Below are 18,524 nucleotides of genomic sequence, written 5' to 3' on the forward strand. Positions count from 1 at the left end.
GCCCAAGTATTGCTTCAAAAAATTCGCCAAAGAGACTACAACATTGCGAATAAACGAAGTAAAGTCACCAAACAGCAGCCCGCTTCACTTTTCGCTTCCGATCGGCGCAGCTGATGTCAATGTGCATTAAAGCGGAACGCGGTAAACAGCAAAGCACCGCATGACGTCGAACCGTGATTTGCCCGTTAGCTATCGACTGTTTTCCACCGGTAGAGCGTATAGACAGGGGTTGTTCTAACAGGAAGTACATAACTTTTCAAGAAGGTGGTTTGAAGAGCGAAGCGTCATGTTTTACATGGAAAGACGCAGCCTATTTGGCGGCCATGGATAAGCACGTTACTCTAGATATTTCAGCAAAAAGGCAAGTCATAAAACTACGCCTTCTTTGTATTGCTTTCGGTAACGCAGGTAAACCTTGGTCTGAAAGAACTTCAGAGAGTTTAACATTATTTAGCAAAACATACTTGAGAGTTTTTGGTTGAATTGAACAGTGTTTGTTTTTTCCACTGAAACTTTAGGCCAGTGCTTGTCAACCGGGGTGCCATTTCTAATGCCCAAGGGCGTCGAGAGATATTTCAGAATCAAATCTGATTTTTGCTCAACTCTTACAATTTTTTGTGTAAGATGGAATAAATCCAATTAAAACATCCTACGTTGTGCAGAGTTGATGTTTGTTGTTCCAGTTCCGTTTATTATGACATTCTAGTAATTTACACACGGTAAAAAGGTTGTAGGGGTGCCACAATCTATTTATTATTTCTAAAGGGTGCCGCAAGCCATAATAGGTTGAGAACCACTGCTTTAGGCAATACCGTCTCTTGCAAGCAGTAAAGGCGTTATTTTCAAATGAATTGCTCAATTAGCCTTAAAAGCAGCTTGTCTAAATTCGAACACGTTAAAACCATTCTAAACCCCCACGTGAACCCACTGCAATCTCGATGGGTACTAGCTTAATGACAGGAAAAAACACGCCCCTTTTTAACATGAATTCAACACATAAAATGCCAAAATAAAAATAGCGTAGAAAAGTATGCCTTTGGTGTTGACCAGCCAAGTTAGAAAAAGACTCAACAGCTTTACGTGCATACTTGCCATTTCGTAAATGTTGCAAAACAAAACCCTTTTTGCATACAAGTACAAGTTCTTCAAGACTGTTAACGCTTGTTATTTATGCACAATGAAACAAAATGTCGCATCAATCTACCCATCAAGAGTTGAGCTACGTGACTCAATGTCTCAGCTACTGTCACGAATTCGAACATAAGGCGATTAAGTTGTGTGTAAATTTTCGTTTTTGGCTTTTAATTGCCGTCACGTATTTCGAAGGGTCAAGAAATTTGAAGTTAGTTTTTGGCTAACTGCGACAACGAACATTTGGATTCTTTGCAAACGTTTGCAAACTTTGTCATCATAGGTTAAGTTTAGTACGCCTTAGGAATATAAAACTCACTCAATCTGATTTAAATGAAAAACTAATTTGTGGCATATAACCCAAAGTCAATTTGCGTATTAGACGTTTTGCAGTCAAATTCAACCATATGGTCAGTGTGGTAATTAGAATGTAAAAAGCTCGAACTTTGTGCACCGTGCAGAGTCGAATCATTTTAGTAACCTACTTGTCCAATTTACCAAGTAGCTACTTCTTTATGCTTGTACGTTTCGAGATTAAACTTCGTACAGCAATAACTGATTAGCTACTTGTTGTTTGTCTTTGAACGAATGGGCAAACTTAAAAGGCGATGTCTGACTGTTTTACTGGCTTTGTTTGTCGTGGTTTTTAATGAAAAGCATCAGTAGTTTTGTGTGCCCAGACTTGTGATTAATATCGCTTTTTTGAAGTGCTTTAAAACCGACGTTTTACTGTTTTATCCGCCTAAAAAATTAGCAGTAACGATTTACTAAAACATTTAAAAACCTGAATTACACTACCGGCCATTAAAATTACACATCCAATGAAATGCATCGTTTTTTTTAGAAATAAAGGATTTTCTACAATCCAGAACATTCAAAAATGTTATCTACTTACAGGTATTCTAACAATTGTAGTAATCACGTGCTTTAGCGCCTTAAACGGAAACTGACACGAAACCAAACAATCGTCAAGCTTTAATTCGTTTGCAGCACGACAAACATCCAAAAGTGATTGCAGCATGAAGCCAGTTGTGATCACAGGTAAGACAAGCCTATGTTCTTTCTATTTGCCCTTAGCAAACACCCGATACATATTAGGTGTTTGCATTTTGAGCCAGGTTTGTAGCCAACTCAAATAACTTCGCTTCTTATTGAGTTTTTTGCGTTTTCACAGCCGTGATTTGCGTTTTTGGCGTTTTTAACGCTGTGATTGAATTTTTGCGTTTTTCCGCTGTGATTTTTTTTTGCGTTTTTTTCGCTGTGAAGCCGGCGGTTTTGCGAAGCTGTTCTGTGCCCAAATATTTAATTTCGCTTAATTCGCTAAGTTTGTTTAACCTGGATTGCAGTCCACATCATTACTAATGTTAAAAAAATTAAATAGTGAAACGTAAAATAATAAATGACTACTGAAACACACTTATCTGTCCTTGTAGACAATTAGTCAATGTGTTTTAAGCAGAAGCCTACTGTCAATGGTTTTGCACGTGATAAAGATACACCCTTGAATAATGGCCTTGTACTAGTCGCACAGTGGCCGCCCCGTTAGCCGATCGTGCCTTGCTATCTCTTGACATTTGGATGGCGGTAAAGTAAACGGTTCTGTAACGAGAGACGTGAAACGCCTTACTTGAGATGTGTGCGTAGTTTAGTGGCAAGTCACCTATTTAATGTCACATGAACTCCGCACGTACCCCTTTGGAAAATTTTTGGCATGTTAGATTTTCGAAATCATAAAAAGATTTTCGGTACGTTTTACAGGTCTATCAAAAGTACTGATTATATTATACAAAAGTAATGACTAGTATTACGTCATATTATGCTTTTATTAGACAGTGTTAGGAGAATTGTTGTTTTTACAGTGCTTTATATGTGTATATTTTAATATTTAATAGCACAAGAATTTTTTTTCGCCATATATTGATTTACCACCACAAAGGTTAACACAGCTGACAAATAACAAAATGCATTACCGAGTCCGATTTCTCATGTTTAGCTTCGGTAGCCCTATTGAACTTGCAGTTTCGCTCGCGAGGCGTTTACAAACCGCAAAACGATTTTCAAAGAGTCGTACCATAGCTACTGGCAGTCCTAAACCGATAAATCAATTGGCCCAAATTGCGAAAGTTATGTCAACGTGATCGACCCAGGTTAAAAGGGGAGGGGCGTCAGTAATCCTGTACAGCGATAACTGGCAACTAACGGTCGCATCGATTAATCCATTCAACTGGCCAACAGACGCCCTTTCAATTCGGCACCTCTGTGCAGCATGGGAGCGTCTGCCGTTGTTTAAAATCATTTAAAATCCCACAAGACGTGCTAAAGGCGACTGAGTTACATGTAAAGCTGCATTTATTTGATTGCCGCGTTCCGTCTTCGTTGCTATTACGACAGTATTGCGCCGCGAAAAAGACCTACGCCATACTAAGCCAAATAATATTCACGACAGGATAAGATAGTGGTGGGTAATAGGTTTGGTTAGAAATTGGGTTAGGCTTGGAAATATTAAGGGTGTTAGTTACGAAGTTAGGGGTAGGGTTTGGGGTTAGGTAAAAGGTGTATAGGCTTGATTCTGACCATTTAGGTCTTATTCCGACGGGTTTAGGGCTTATGATGGCCAAAACGGAACTACAGTCATAAGACCGAATCTAGAACAACATCAAAGTAGGCATAACACAGTTCGGTAAAATACCAAAATAATACCTAATTGTCGTAATAACGTCTAAATCAGAATACGTCCTAAACCCGTCGGAATAAGACTTAAAATGGCTAGAATAAAGCCTATATACACAAGTATTTATTTAACCTTAAACCTCGCCCTAAATTCATGACTAGCTATCCTAAATTTCATCACCAACTCCCCTAATTCCAACCCTAACTTAATTTATAACCCCACCCCTTACCCACCAGCACCACTAACCCCAAACAGGCAAACAATCCAAACAATGTAACCGCCGTTCAAACTCCAGCACCGAAACGTTCAAAACATCCGATGCCAGACCGACGATGGCCCTCGATCGTCCCATGCACTCTCACTACAGTTTCAGGCGTTATTTTTCCCATTCAGGTCATTTTCCAATGAACTTATTTATTACTTATTACGACAGGTTTAGTTATTAGACGATTTTAGATCTTATTTGCTCTCGGATATTATTGCACATTTGGCTTTATTATGTTGAGTGTGTTAAAAAATCTGTTAGAAAATCTGTAGAAATTCGAGTTTCGGCAATTAAACCTAACATAGGAAAGAAAAATATGTCACTCAACCTCACAACGGAAATCTCTTAAGTCGTAATAAAAAACACGAGGGACTTCGTTGAGAAACCATGAGTTCGGTCGAATAATTTAATCCAAAAGTTGATCGCAGACCCTTGTACCGTTCATCCAGGTTGCGACGTTCCCAGCTCTTACGGTTACGAACTTGCCTTGCGTCTGGACCACCAGGGGTACACGGTGTTCGCCGGATGCGCCGACTGCAACAGCATCGGGGCCAGGTCCCTCGCGTCCCGGGGAACCACCAACCTGGCCGTGCTCCAAATTGACGTCACAAAGCAGGACGAGATTGATGACGCAACCGAGATGATAGAGGATATGATCGGAGACGAAGGTAAGGATCTGTTGATTTGTTTTGTTTTATTTGAAGTTGTGGCAAACGGTGCTATGGTATTTTCTAGACTTGCTCCCCTCTGAGCAGACTTGGAAAACTGGATAATTCTAGTTTTATATATCAATGAATTAGAGCAAAATGCATCTAATTCTAATTCTAATCTAATGTGTGAATTGCTTGTGTGCTCTAATTCTAGTTCTAATCTAATTCGGATATTACTAAAAATGATACTTTGTCTAACGCCATTCCAAGAAATTTCAATTAAAACTCTTTGGTTGGAACGACTTGTATGTAATTTTACAGTTTAGAGAGCATAAAAAGGCATAAAAATTAGCACACACATTTTTACCATTTACATTTTTCTTAAAATATTTTCAATTTAAATTCAATTAAATATGAATAGTTAAATGTAATTCTAGTTGAAATTTGATTTTTTAGGGAAATGGTAATTGAAATTAGAATCTAATTTGAGAAAACTTAAAACGATCTAATTCTAATTCTAATCTAATTTGAAAAAACTGAAATGCTCTAATTTAAATTCTAATCTAACTTAAAAAAAATAAATCTAGTTTTCCAAGTCTGCCTCTAAGCCCGTTTAGCTAAATCGGTAAAGCGACTGTCCCGCTATGACAAGAAGTCGTGAGTTCGAACCTCGCCACAGTCTAGATGTTTTTCTAGCCTGGCCTCGCACGCAATCCTGAATTGATCAACTGATTTGAGTTAGCCGATATGAAGGCGCCCGGTGTACTATGATATTTGTGCCGTTATCGTTGTTTAGTACGTCTTCTGAACGTAGCTGTTTTAGTAGCTTGATGCAGAATGTTGTAATGACTTTTTTTTTTCGTTTAAGAATTTTGTTCTATTCAAAATATCAACCGATAGTTTGTTGCAAGGATTTCCAAAGTTTTTATTCTTTAGCTTTGAGCCGGCTTAAATTTCTTAAACCTTTTCGCGGCGTTTTCAAAAAGGCTTGACAACAACAAACAGAATATTCATCGTTGTCTGCTCACATTTGTTCAAGCAATGTGGAAATCAGGATTTTTGGTACATTAGTTTGAAAAAAGCATTTTTATATTGAAATTCGAAAATGTACCTATTTATAGATGTACAACTTTGTCTACAATTGATGTATCACGAACGCTTAAACAATGTTGCGCGTGTCTAAGTCCTGTAAAACGTAAACTGTAAAGAATAACCTATATTGGTGTAATACTTTCTTACCGCGTATTGTGGATGAGTGAGCTGTATGACACCTCATAAATGGATTGCCGTATACCCTATTTTAGTTACGTTAACCTACTTTGCAGCCCTGGTTATGGGAATGATAATATCAAGTCGCTTGGCCTCGTTTGTTACCGAGCTGGTATCAATGTTTATTTTAACCTTGAGTAAACAGGCTTTTAAAAACAGCAAAGCCATCCAACGTAAAATGTTTTTTTCGCGTTTTATAGTATTTTCCTAGCATATTTATAATCGCCTAATCCTAATGCTAAATATTAGTTTGGCGCTATATGTTTGTTTTTCCTTTTATTATATCTCTTATTTTATTATTAACTTTATGTCAGAATATTTTCAGCAATCTAAATATATTCCTTATCGTGAATTATTAAATTCAGCATTATGTGGCTGCGCAGTGTTTTTCACGTTGTATCGGTAATACTTTGAAATTATACGATTCCCGAATATTTTTTGCCTGAAAGGTATTCCAAATTGTATTTCAAAACATTTTCGTATTTGACACTACCTTTATGTGTTATTTTCACCTGAATGAAATATTTGTACGTCTGATGTCTGTACACACAAATACTGTACGTTTTAGATTACAAAGTTGCGAGCTTAAATTTATTACTATACCCAAAAACACTTTCTCCCGACATCTTATCGCTTCGAATTAGTTCAATTCCCAGAAAAAAATCGCAAAAAGTAAATGGCGCGTCTCAAAAACTGGGTCACGTCGAATTTAATCCCAGGCTACGTATAGATTAGAATCGGATCAAGTTTAACAAATTAACAATCCCACCATGCGAGTGCGTGGGCCGTTGGTTAGGTCTCACGGATCCGACGTCGTAATTTTCTTTCGCCTTCAGTAATTCGACACCCCTTTGTCAAGTATTGTGACGTAACAGCGCTCTTCAAACACCGGTTTACGCGCTTGGCGCGACCAACGTTTGTTTTCAAGCGATGAGGTAATGTTCTTTGTGATTCGGCAATCGTGAAGAGCAATACACTTGGCGTTACAACAAGTATCGTTGTTTGTGCTTGATTGCTCGGTTTATGTCCGTATTTGGTGCTTTACATGCCAACAGGGTTGTCCTATACTGGAAGTTTTTTTCCGGTACTTGTACAGACTGTAAAGTATAAACTGTAAACTGTAAAGAATAACCTATATTGGTGTAATACTTTCTTACCACGTATTGTGCATGAGTGAGCTGTATGACACCTCATAAGTGGATAAACGTGGTAAGAAAGATGCTTGATATTTTGGACAAATCGCATCGTGTTCAGATTCGATACCAAATGACGTCGTTACTCGGCTCAAACTAGCAAAACAGATAAAAGTTTAATTTTTAGGTTATTGCCTAAATTCGGTTTAGCATTAAGAAGTTTAGTTACATTCTTTTATTGAGCTACTGTTTTTTTGTTAAATTTGCCTTTCATGATAGAAACTCTACGTGTGTTCGCCAATCATGGCTAAAACCCTTATATTAAAGTATCGGATGGGTGCAGAAAACTTAAACTATATTAAAGTATCAGATTGGCACTGAGAACTCAAACTATATTAAAGTATCGTATCGGCACCGATACCGCCCTAGTATCGGACGATTTCCAAAACTACCACTTGGCTTCGGGTGTCCGGTCTGATTCGATATGTCCGACATCTCTACATGTAAACATATGTTTCTATTAACTTCCGTCCGCCTCTGTTCGAGATTTCGGCTTTGTCCTCCTTTTGATTTACAATGTGCAGTGGACCTCAATTCGCTGATGATACAAAAACGTGTCAAGCGGACTCAAAGTTTGATTTTATGACTGGCAATTAGCACCTGTAAGTGCACGCAAGCTGGGCGGATTTCCTTTTGAATCACCAAGGCGTGTCATCGTGTGATGATGTTAAAAAGTTGCGTAAAGTCGTTATTTATATTGATGAGTGTTGTTTGCTGTTGCTAATGTATAAAACTTCTGTAAAAAAGTCAAAACTGAGAAAATTGGACATTGATGCCTGGATTTATTGTTGCTTCAAAATCTGTGGCAACACTTAGGGTCGTTTCTTTGTAGTAGATTTTCAATATCTTGATTCACCTCAAGACGCTTATTTATTTTTGCACAACGTGTGCGCCCAAAATTACCTCCAAACAAATCCAAAGCTTTTTGTGTTTCATTTGCAATCAATCCATGATTCATCGACAATAGTTTTTAAATACTAGTAGATAAACTAATATTATCCCGCTAAACCAAACAGAAAAGCCACGAGTCTAATCAAGCCTTAATTAAAAGTCTTTTTGTGTGAATTAGCTTCTTCTAAGTATCCTAAGATGTTCACTCAAGCGTTGCCCATGTGAGCCCGTGCGTGTCGTCTCGATGACCTTGTTGTGGTGCGGAAGCCAGTTGAAGGTCAGCGTCAAACTTGTAGTTTGCAGTTGAACCATGTCGGCCCAATAAAGTGCTAACTTTCCCAAGCATCTCTAGTCTCTACGCACGTAGCGTTGGTAGAAAAATAGGATTTCTAAAGCTTTGGAACATGATGTTTATTATATGTATTGACAGTCCAATGCTCAAACTTTTTGTGGCGACCAAAATGCAAAATGTAAGATAACGGCTACGATTTGCCTTGGGCGACCCAACTTTTTTCTAGTTTTTTGAGCGTAGTAAACTAAGGGCTTAACACAACGGCATTTAATAAGTTTATATTTACCAAATTTGAGCAATTTCTTTGCTTTATTTTAGCAATTTGTAAAATTCTGGATCTATTTGCTTAGACCAATTTGTCAATCAAATTATGTGACATTCTAAACATAAAAGCTCACTTTTGGTGATTTTGCTGGGAGCTTCGCAGTCTTAAAGCCAACTTTTTTTACGAATTACTCGAGGGCATTTTCCTTGACTTCTGGGATTAAGCAGTTTTAGGCTTGGAGAATCTTGTGCTTTTGGGACTTGAATTTTTACTTTTGACGTAACAACTTTGTCTAGACGTCAGTCGTTGGCACAAACATACAGCCGCGTACAACATTATTTAAAAAAGTTTTAGGGCGAACAACGACCAATTATTATCAAAACACTTTTCTTAATTGAAAATACCAAATAGAGTGCACGCCCTGCTCGTTAGATCTGATTACTCATGTTCTTGCCTTACATTTATATTTGTCATCGGGCAAACACCTGCTGCCAATTTAATTTCTAAGATAGCAAAATATAACCATCAAGAAACATATAAGGCAGAGAAAAAGCTATTTAAACCGTTGTTTGTGTACATGATCGGTTTTACCAAACAGAACATGGTGCCAGAAGGTTGTGGTTAGTAAAATTAAACGAAGCCCGTACATGAGAATAAATTTATTCAAAGCAAAATGTTAGCTAAGCCTGTATTGGCTTCAATGCCTATTTCACATAAACCTCCGACATTGTGTGAAGATTTCTTCGAATTTTCACAAAATGCTGCTCACTCCTATGGGATTTGACATTTATCTTATGTAAGCAACATTTCAGTAAAAGTATAGTTCCTCCCAGGGCCTTGCTCCGCCCAGCTCTCCCAACGGTGACGTAAGCGTGCTCTGAAAGCTCACCAAGGGACCAACCGATGCCAAATCGAGCGTGACGGTTGCCTAAACATAACTGACTTTTCGAGGTTGGGGACCTTCGACTAACAAATGCGTGCCTTGAGTTTTTCTTCTCCGGTTAAGCGTTGTTTCGCATACAGCGGGTTTGTCGATTGGGTGTCCCTTAATGGCCCATGGTGACCTTTTTAGAGTGTCCAATAGATTTTATCAAGAAATTACACTTTGGTTTGTGCGTGCAGCGCCAAAATGTGTGAAATGCGCTACAGTTTACTAAGTAGCGATAAAGTTTATGCTGTTTAAGGAACACTTAGTTTCAATGGCTATTTTATAGTAAGCTATTGCAAGGAACACTTTCTTATAGTGTCAGTTCTCATTTGGGGGTTTCTCGAGAGGCCCATGCTGGCCTTAGAAATGGGTCCACTAGTTTGGTCATAAATGAATGCTTTGAATTTCTAGGTAAAAATAATTTGATGTTTAAAGCACAAATGAACGGTGGTTATTCACGGAGTTCTCGCCAATGCAGCAATGCGCAGTTGGGAACAGTTTTGCATTTAGCAGATTTGTTATAGGCGGGTTATGAACTTTGCTGTCGGTTTCACAGAGTTTTCTACAAAGGCCTGACGGTTGAGGAACAAGTTGGGAATTTCTTGCTTACAGTCTTCACACTTTTCATACGTCACTTCCTGTGTTTAAATGACATAACACAATTTGTAGCCTTTTTGGCCAGACTTAGTGAAAGGTGTACAAATTAAATGGGCCTGTTTGCAGCGGTTACAAAACTGAAACACTTCACAAATTATTAACACGTTACACATATTACTACCACTTTTTTGTCAGTATGTTCATACCATGCCTCAATTATAAATCTTTCCGAACACACAACCTTATTTTAAGAAGGGAGACGAGCAATTAATGTAGTAAACAAAGAGTCAATCAAACGCTTGTATAAAAGCTTGGGAGACTTTGTAAAAGGTTTAAAACGACGAGCTGAGCTCATACCAGGAAGCCACAAAGTTCAACCATGTCTAATAACCCCTTTACTTTTTTCGGTCTTGAGCTCCTTCATTTTTCACACTGTAAACTTCACAAAAAGCGCGCCCACTATCCTAAAGGGAACCATAGATTCCAAATCTAAATCGCTGCTAATTTTTCAGGTTTTCTGGATTATTTTAACGTGGCTCAAGAGAGTAATAAATTAAAAACTTTTCAAAAAAACACATAAAAAACGATTTTAACCCAGCTGACTTTTCAAAGTATTTGAGCTGTTATGAGCATAGTCCCTGACATTGAAGCGGCCAGCGATTAAAAAAATCTAAAGCTACAGATAGATACACAAAACCAATCCACAGAAAAAGAAGCAAAAAAGAGGCAGCTTTTAAAAAACTAAAACGAACCGTTTTATTTTGCAGGTCTTTGGGCGGTCGTGAACTGCGCCGAGTCGTACACAGTGGCAGAGGTGGACTGGTGCGCTGCAGACGAATTCCAGGAGATAATGCACGTCAACTTCCTCGGCACGGTCCGGGTCACCAAGTCCCTTCTCCACCTGATTCGCAAGGCGAGGGGAAGGGTGATTAACCTCAGCAGCATGGCAGGTGAGACGATTGCGAGATAATGGACTGTTATTGAGGGATGTCCGATAATATCGGATTGAGACCGATACCTGCAGCGATTTCTATCTTGTTTGGTAGATTTCTTTAAAATCGTGAACTAACAAGTTAGAGTGTACGATAATATCGGATCGTATCCGATACCCGCAACGATTTCTAATAGCTTTTCTAAAATATCCTGAATTAACAAATAGTGATGTCCGATAATATCGGATCGATTTCTACCTTGAAATTTAATTGTCACTTAAAATCGAGAATTACCAATTATGGATGTCCGATAATATCGAATCTGAGCCGATTTTCGCAACAAACAAGTTCTTCCTTAAAAGGTAGATGTCTTCCTTAAAAATCGCAAATTAACGATTAGGGATGTCCTGTAATATCGGATTGGAGCCGATACTCTCAGCGATTTTCACAGAAACGCAAATTACTAAAATTTTAGGTGTGACCGATAATATCAGAACAGAGCCAATATGCGATACCAAGTGGTAGTATCGGAACTCGTATGTCGTATGATAACTTACAGGCGTGATTTGCGACTCAAAGCGACGGTTTTTGCCTAGAAGATAATTTCTCAGAAAAGCAGAATAATTACTGAAGCTATTTAATTTTCTTAGCACTAAGGCGAATTTGGGCTAACAATCTTAAAAAAGTAACTTTTAAATTTAAACGATTAATTTTATCAATTTTCATAGTAATGACGTTATCTATTTACTTCACCACTTTCCATATTGTTTATAATTATCGCCAATTTGCTAATTTTTCCAGGTTGCTTATCGCGTGCCGGTCAGTCTGCCTACTCTTCGAGCAAATTCGCAGTCGAGGCGTTTAGCGACTCCTTACGCCAGGAAATGTTAAAGTGGGGTGTCTTCGTCAGTCTTGTCGAACCCGCATTCTTTCCCGGTAAGTTTTGTAAACAATTAAATAGCTAAAAAAATGCCTTTTTTTGTTACATAGCTAAACCAAACTTATAGATCGTAAGTACACACTTGGGAATATGCGAACTTGGCCTTTATTTTGACACCGATACCCGATATTTCGGGCAAATTGCATGATCCGATTACCAATGACGTCATGACTATGTTCAAACAAGAGAAATAGAAAGAATTCCAACGTTTTCAGGTCATTTTTTTAGGTTATAAAGCCAATACTTTCTTTACGAATAGAAAACTTAACTTCTGGCTGTTAACCTCGTTTAATGGTAAAGCTACCTTTTTAAAGGTACAATTGCTGCACAACGGATAGATTTTACTTCAATGCCTTTTTCGCACTGAAGTCCATTGTTACGCTTTTCGATATGCCCAAGGTAACATCAAACATAACTCAAGGTTCTCAGTTTAATAACGAATTTGGTTTCACATTGTTAATCAAGACAGGCAGCCATCACTTGAATTGTTAAGTAGGTGCATTTCACCAAATAATGATTAGACATTTTTAGAAAATAATTCAACTATATATGCTTTAGTCGCCCTGCTGCTTGTATCAATGTTTGGTAAGCCAAAATAAAACCTATTGTGAAGAAAATTTGTTATTATTTGTCGCAAAAAGTTTACCATTTGCCACGAAATCTTAAAGCATTATTCATAAATGACTGGACTGATGACTCAACGTGTGATCGTGACTGATTCGAATGTGTGCGCGAACGCGTATTGCAAACAAACACAATGAGTTGCAAGTAATGCTAACATGTTGTCATTATGCAAACACCCCGTAACTAACAACAGAGCCGTGAAATAGTGTTAGCTAGTGTTGTAATGACTTAAATCAGTAACTGTGCACTTATGTGACAGTTTTCAAATGACAACACTGACTTGAAATGACTCGGCTTGACAGCCGTTTGGCCTAATGATTTGACTTGCACTTAAGTCATTGTGTTGAATAACTTGGGTTGAAATTAAATGTTTTCATAAAAAAGAAATGTTTTTATGTCGATTTTGGCATGTAAAACAATTTTTGCTTGCTCTATGTTGCGTATTTCTTATTTGTAAGTTAAACTATTGCTCAATTATGGTAGTTTAACATTTTTGTTTTATGTCAATGAATTGACTTAAAGTTTGCTTGCTCTAATTATGAGACTTAACTGGGACTTGACTTGGGTAATTGATGACTTGAACTGAGACTTGACTTGTTAATTTGTGCACAAGACTTGGACTTGGACTCCAGTTATTTTCAAATGACTTGACTAGAAATTCATTTCAAAATAACTTGTTTAAAATACGTGTGTTTACATTATACGAATAGCGTCGGTTTAGCTTGCAGTGGTCGCGTGACCTCGTCTGCTGTGTGTAATGCTTTCAAATGCATGAAATATTGATAAGCCTCCTTATTGGTCTGGCCCTGGCTGTCTACAGCCTTGGCTCAAGATCGCCAAATACGGTTCTACCAACGACAACCGGAATTACTAGTTGTCTGATTGGGAGCATTGCCGAGACAATTACCAATGCTGCATCCAATTTTGAACAGCCATGTGGAATCTTTGTGTCAAATTACATATGCAATGACTTTTGTCTGGTTCCATCACCTTTATAAAAAAACCTTGTGCAAATCTAAAGACAGTGTTGTAAACAAGTCAAACTTACTAAGTCCCAGTCAAGGCATTCACAAAATACTCCCAAGTGAAATCTGTTCAAAAACGTTCCAGTTAATTCATAATTATAATTTAACTTCGAGTCAAAGATTTTAAAAGATTGGTAAACTCGTCTGATTATTATGAAACATTTGGCAAGCAAATTGTTTTATGTACAAAAAATTAGATGAATAACCAAATTTTACAAAAAAATGTTTAATAAAAACAGTTTGAAGTCATTCGACCGGATAAATCCAAGCCAAGTCATTTGAACACAGTAACTTGGGTCGAGTCATTGACTTAAAGCATTACAACACTGTCTAAAGGGGTAAATATTGCAAACTTCATGTAAACTTTAATTTGGATCAAAACAACAACAACACTTTGTATAAACGTATTTAGGCTACAAATAACCAGGCAACGTTTCAAAGGCTTTTTTAAAAGGAACTCGGTGTAAAGCTATAGATTCTACTAAATTTCGAACAATTTTTGTTTTTCTTATAAATAGTATCTAACCAAAATGATTGGGAGTCCTCTGGTAGCCAGAGCGGGCGGTCATTTATTTGCCCTTTAACCCCTCTTATTGTCAAACCTATTAACAACGCTAAGTAATCTTGTCACTAAATTAACAAACAGTCATATGAGAACCCTTTTCATCATTTAGTTGCAAGCGTAACTGGGTAACTTATTATTAGCATGAAATCCTCATATAAACCCCGTCTTTACCTGTAGAAGGTGATGCTGTCCTCTCGGACACAGAGACCGCCACTCGCCTTCAGAAAGTCCCCAAGCATATTAAGGACGCCTACGGGGACGAGTACTTCTCCAGCTACATCCACTCCGTGTCCGGAACTCTCCGGAGGACTCCACCAGGGAGCGACGCCTCGAGTCCTCTTCTCCCGGAGAGCCAGTCCTCCACCCTCACATCCGGCTACTCCTCGCTAAAGTCCACCACCTCCGAAACAACATCCTCCAGGAGGAAGAGCTCTCCTCCTGGAAAAGGGAAAACCTCCTCTCCTACTCCCGCTAGCGGCGACGCTGAGCAAAAGCGTCGCTCTCTGACGTCATTTCCCGCTTCCGCCTCGTCGACCTTGAAGTCGCAGGGGTCGCCGTCGCTTAGCAACACCAACCGGGTCCTCCACGCGCTTATGGAAGCAGTGACGTCATCCTCCCCCAAAGTGAGGTATTTCGTCGGATCCCTTCAAGATCGCGTCGTCAAGTCGTTTTCCACCGTCCTTCCCACCGTTGTCATGGACACCTACCTAACTTCCGGCGAGGTGTCCAAGGTCGTGCCCAAGGTCATCAAGGAGAAAACTGAATGACGCTGATGGTGGTGACGTCAATGATTTTTTTTTTCGGGACAGTTTTCGGTTTTATTCGTGTTTTTGCCGCTGCTGTTTGTTTGTTGTTGTGTGAGGCCGACGTGAGATTAGCGTGAGCGTTTTTGTGAGATTGATGCTGCTCTTCACGAGGTGATCCGTGAAGCGAACACGTGAAAAATGTGAGTAATCACGCAAGGAAGCCACAGTATACAACACCATGCCATTCGTTTAGAAATATAACTGTTTAGTGAAAAAAATCAAACCGATTTACCCGTTTACTACATATTTCACAAACTTTATCTACTATAAATAGAAAATAGGGCAAAAAAGTAAAACTAGCCCAACCAGTTTTAGGAAGAAGCGTTTTGGTTGTTTATACCCGTTATCAGTTTTCGCCTATTGCTACTATATTTATATGTATAATTACAAGACCCTTTTACTGCATTACAATTTATCCATAAATTATTTCAAACTTTATTTTAAATGGCCATGACATCTAAATTGTTTTTTCCATCATATCTACATACAATCTCAAAAACAATCACATAAGACTTCATGTGTGTCATTTTCTGATACCGTGGAAATTTAATACCACCGAAATTTGCAGAACAAACCCTCGGGCCTATGTGACGTAACAGTTAGTTTTTTTGACTGCCGGCTTCGCTTTAAGCACATTGGCTTTTCTATTGTAGTGGTTTCAAACATTTAAGGGCTAACGGCCACCATCCGAAATAATAAATAGTTTGCGACACCACTACTAGAATTATGGCTGAATAGTTTACTGGTAAAAGTTACTTTAAACGAAATTGGAATAACGTAATCAACTCTGCACTATGTAGGAAAAATGAGTGATTTATTTTACTCTAATCGTACACACCAAGTTAAATATATATTAAGGTTTATGAATAAAGCAAAATTCACATTTTTAATAATTTTCAAATCTATCGCGGCCCCTATATTTTAAAATGGCACCCTGGTGTGGAACTGATTGCAATTTGTGAGTACTTTATTTTTAAGTTTATGCACGTTCGGTTGAAGCATATTGCTACGAGAAACAAAACGAAAAGTATGTTCTTGACGAACTGTTGTTCTTTCGTTCTTGTCTTCTTCAATAACTCGATTTGCCGAAACGCTTTTTTGTCGTTCTGTTGTTTTTTTAACCGCGACTTTACGTTTTCCTGGATTTTCCGCGTAAAACTGGACGAAAACTATTCAACACGCCTGGTGTATAAATCAACCGCTGACCTTAATTAAATTCCACTTTAAACAACGTACAAAGTCAATATATCGAACAAACGACACACACTGTGATGTTTAAGAACTTTCCAATGGTCGAAAACAAAAAACACGAGAGGTGTAACAACTAACAACAGTTTTTATGTGTTTTCACCCTTGAATGATGCACTTGGCGTAAAAACTCGAAATACCAAAATATCACCGATCACCTTTTTTGTTCTACGAGCAACTAAAACAAACTATTTGAAAAGTTTTTAATTACAAACTACAAATTTTCCCTTGTCGCAATTTTGTTTTATACGGCGATTTTCTTGCAATTTTAACCCACTGAGCCAAACCGAACCCCGCAACTTAAAAAAGGGCTAGGAACTACTATCCAACAAAAACAGAGACTTTCCAAGTGTCCATGGCCGACAAACTTTTAGAAGCATTTAATTTACAACAACAAAAAATAATAAAAAATATATTTATTCTGTTCCCCGAATAGCATATTTTGCGTCTTGCTGTTTTAAATGCGTTTTTATTGTAATCACTTTTGGACTGTAACTCATAAGACCACTTTCACGTTGCCTCCATTCGCAGTCATGTCTCGTGGCTATACGGTCGTCAGTGGCACTATTGCAACTGATTCTAGCTCAATGTACTTCGAGCTCCGTTTTGGTTCCAAGACGAACCCGTATCGACTGTGTCTATTCGCCTTGTGGTCATTCTGTTATGCAATAAATAGAATCTTTAAAATTTCTGCTTGTTCATAGTCTGACCGACATCCGTATTGACTTAAGTGCACTTATGTTACTATTTTCAAATGACTTGACTTAAGTCATTTAGGCAAATTACTTACATTAATCTTGGGAATGTTGATTGAAAATACTTTTTACCTAAAAATGTTATTTATATATATCTCAATTTTGATACTAAAAACTTCTTGATATTTGTTTAATTTTAGGTGTTTGCTATGCTCAATATGGCTTGAAATGGAATGAGTTCTACTTCAATAGTTTCACCTAATTGTTTGATGCATGTTACTTGACCTGCTATTGAAACTATAGAGACTTTGATTGACTGCGACTGTTAACAACACTGACTGACACGTCCGCCTTAATGTAAAATGACATCAAAGCGCAGCTCAGGTGTTGCATGTCACAAAAATTTGCTGAAATTGCGCTCGACTGTTAGTGTTAATGTTTTAATAGATTTAATGACCATATCGTGCGTCGATAAGTTTTGTTGCGCAAACATGCATAATGACTCAATAAGAATTGTCACGAGGACTGATTGACATTCTTTGCTTGATGAGCCTGTCACACATGCGCTGTTTTTACTGGTATTTATTCTAGTTATAGTCGAGGCTTTTGGCGCACATAGTATAAAGAAACAAATGTCCACGTTGACTGAAATGTAACTGGCAATAAGTAAATTTGAGTAGCACTATTTGTATAATGACAAGCAGTATTTGTAAGACGCATTTGTAAAACGTAATTATATTTTGAACCCTGCTTAAAATTGTTGCAGACATGTAGAGCGAAGCCAGATCTTGGACTTGTGATGTTAGTTAAAACAGTTTGTTTAAGTCGCATAAACGGTTACGGCTTTTTTGGGGATTTTGTTACGCAATTTTGGTTTAAAAATATCCAAACAGAAACGGGCGCTGGTCTAAAATTCTACCACAATTATTAAATCAACGCACAATATTTGGGTTAGGGTACGAGTTAGCATTTGGGTGTGGGTGGGTCAAGTGTTTTTATGTTCATTATTTCATAATAATACTTGACTCACCCTAACCCAAATAAGTGGGGTTGTGGTAGGATTCTAGACCAGCGCCCGTTTTTGTTTGGATATTTTTTTAAATCAAAGCAGCTGTACCAACAGATTTTGCGTAGACTGTGTAGCGAGCGAGAATGTCTCCCCTGTTGAAATAACAACTGCCCAACTTAGCACACCTCTATGGCCAAACGTAAGTACCGTCCAATTTCTGTTAAATTATACTATAAAAAGGCCGTTATTTCGGCACTAAAGTGCTACAATACGTCACCTTGTGGATTGTTTTTATTTTGCGAAACCGCCAAGCGACGATCGTTCAGTTGAAAGTAAGACATTAGAATCTATACCTTTATAGACGCATGATTTTAACATATTAAACAACAACTTAGGTAAAAATTTACCAGTTTAACCAATTTGCGACGTTTTACTGTTATTATAAACATGCAAGGAAAGTAATAAATCCGCACAAATGTAAACATATTCTCTAAAACAAATTCGCATTATTGCGCTGATTGTAAATCA

General features: G+C 37.9%; 1 protein-coding gene across 1 annotated transcript; it reads left to right on the plus strand.

Moving 5' to 3' along the window:
* The first annotated feature begins 1,710 nt into the window (after positions 1-1,710).
* Positions 1,711-16,960, plus strand: LOC146146967 (17-beta-hydroxysteroid dehydrogenase type 6-like). The gene is made up of 5 exons (XM_083387069.1): positions 1,711-2,172; positions 4,517-4,735; positions 10,920-11,102; positions 11,886-12,020; positions 14,416-16,960. The coding sequence occupies exons 1-5, from the start codon at positions 2,151-2,153 to the stop codon at positions 15,003-15,005; spliced, it is 1,149 nt and encodes a 382-aa protein (XP_083243195.1). The 5' UTR covers positions 1,711-2,150; the 3' UTR covers positions 15,006-16,960.
* Positions 16,961-18,524: the final 1,564 nt, after the last annotated feature.

The sequence above is a fragment of the Ascidiella aspersa genome, chromosome 4 (assembly GCF_963924565.1).
Source record: "Ascidiella aspersa chromosome 4, kaAscAspe10.2, whole genome shotgun sequence".
In the NCBI taxonomy this organism is placed as follows: Eukaryota; Metazoa; Chordata; class Ascidiacea; order Phlebobranchia; family Ascidiidae; genus Ascidiella; species Ascidiella aspersa.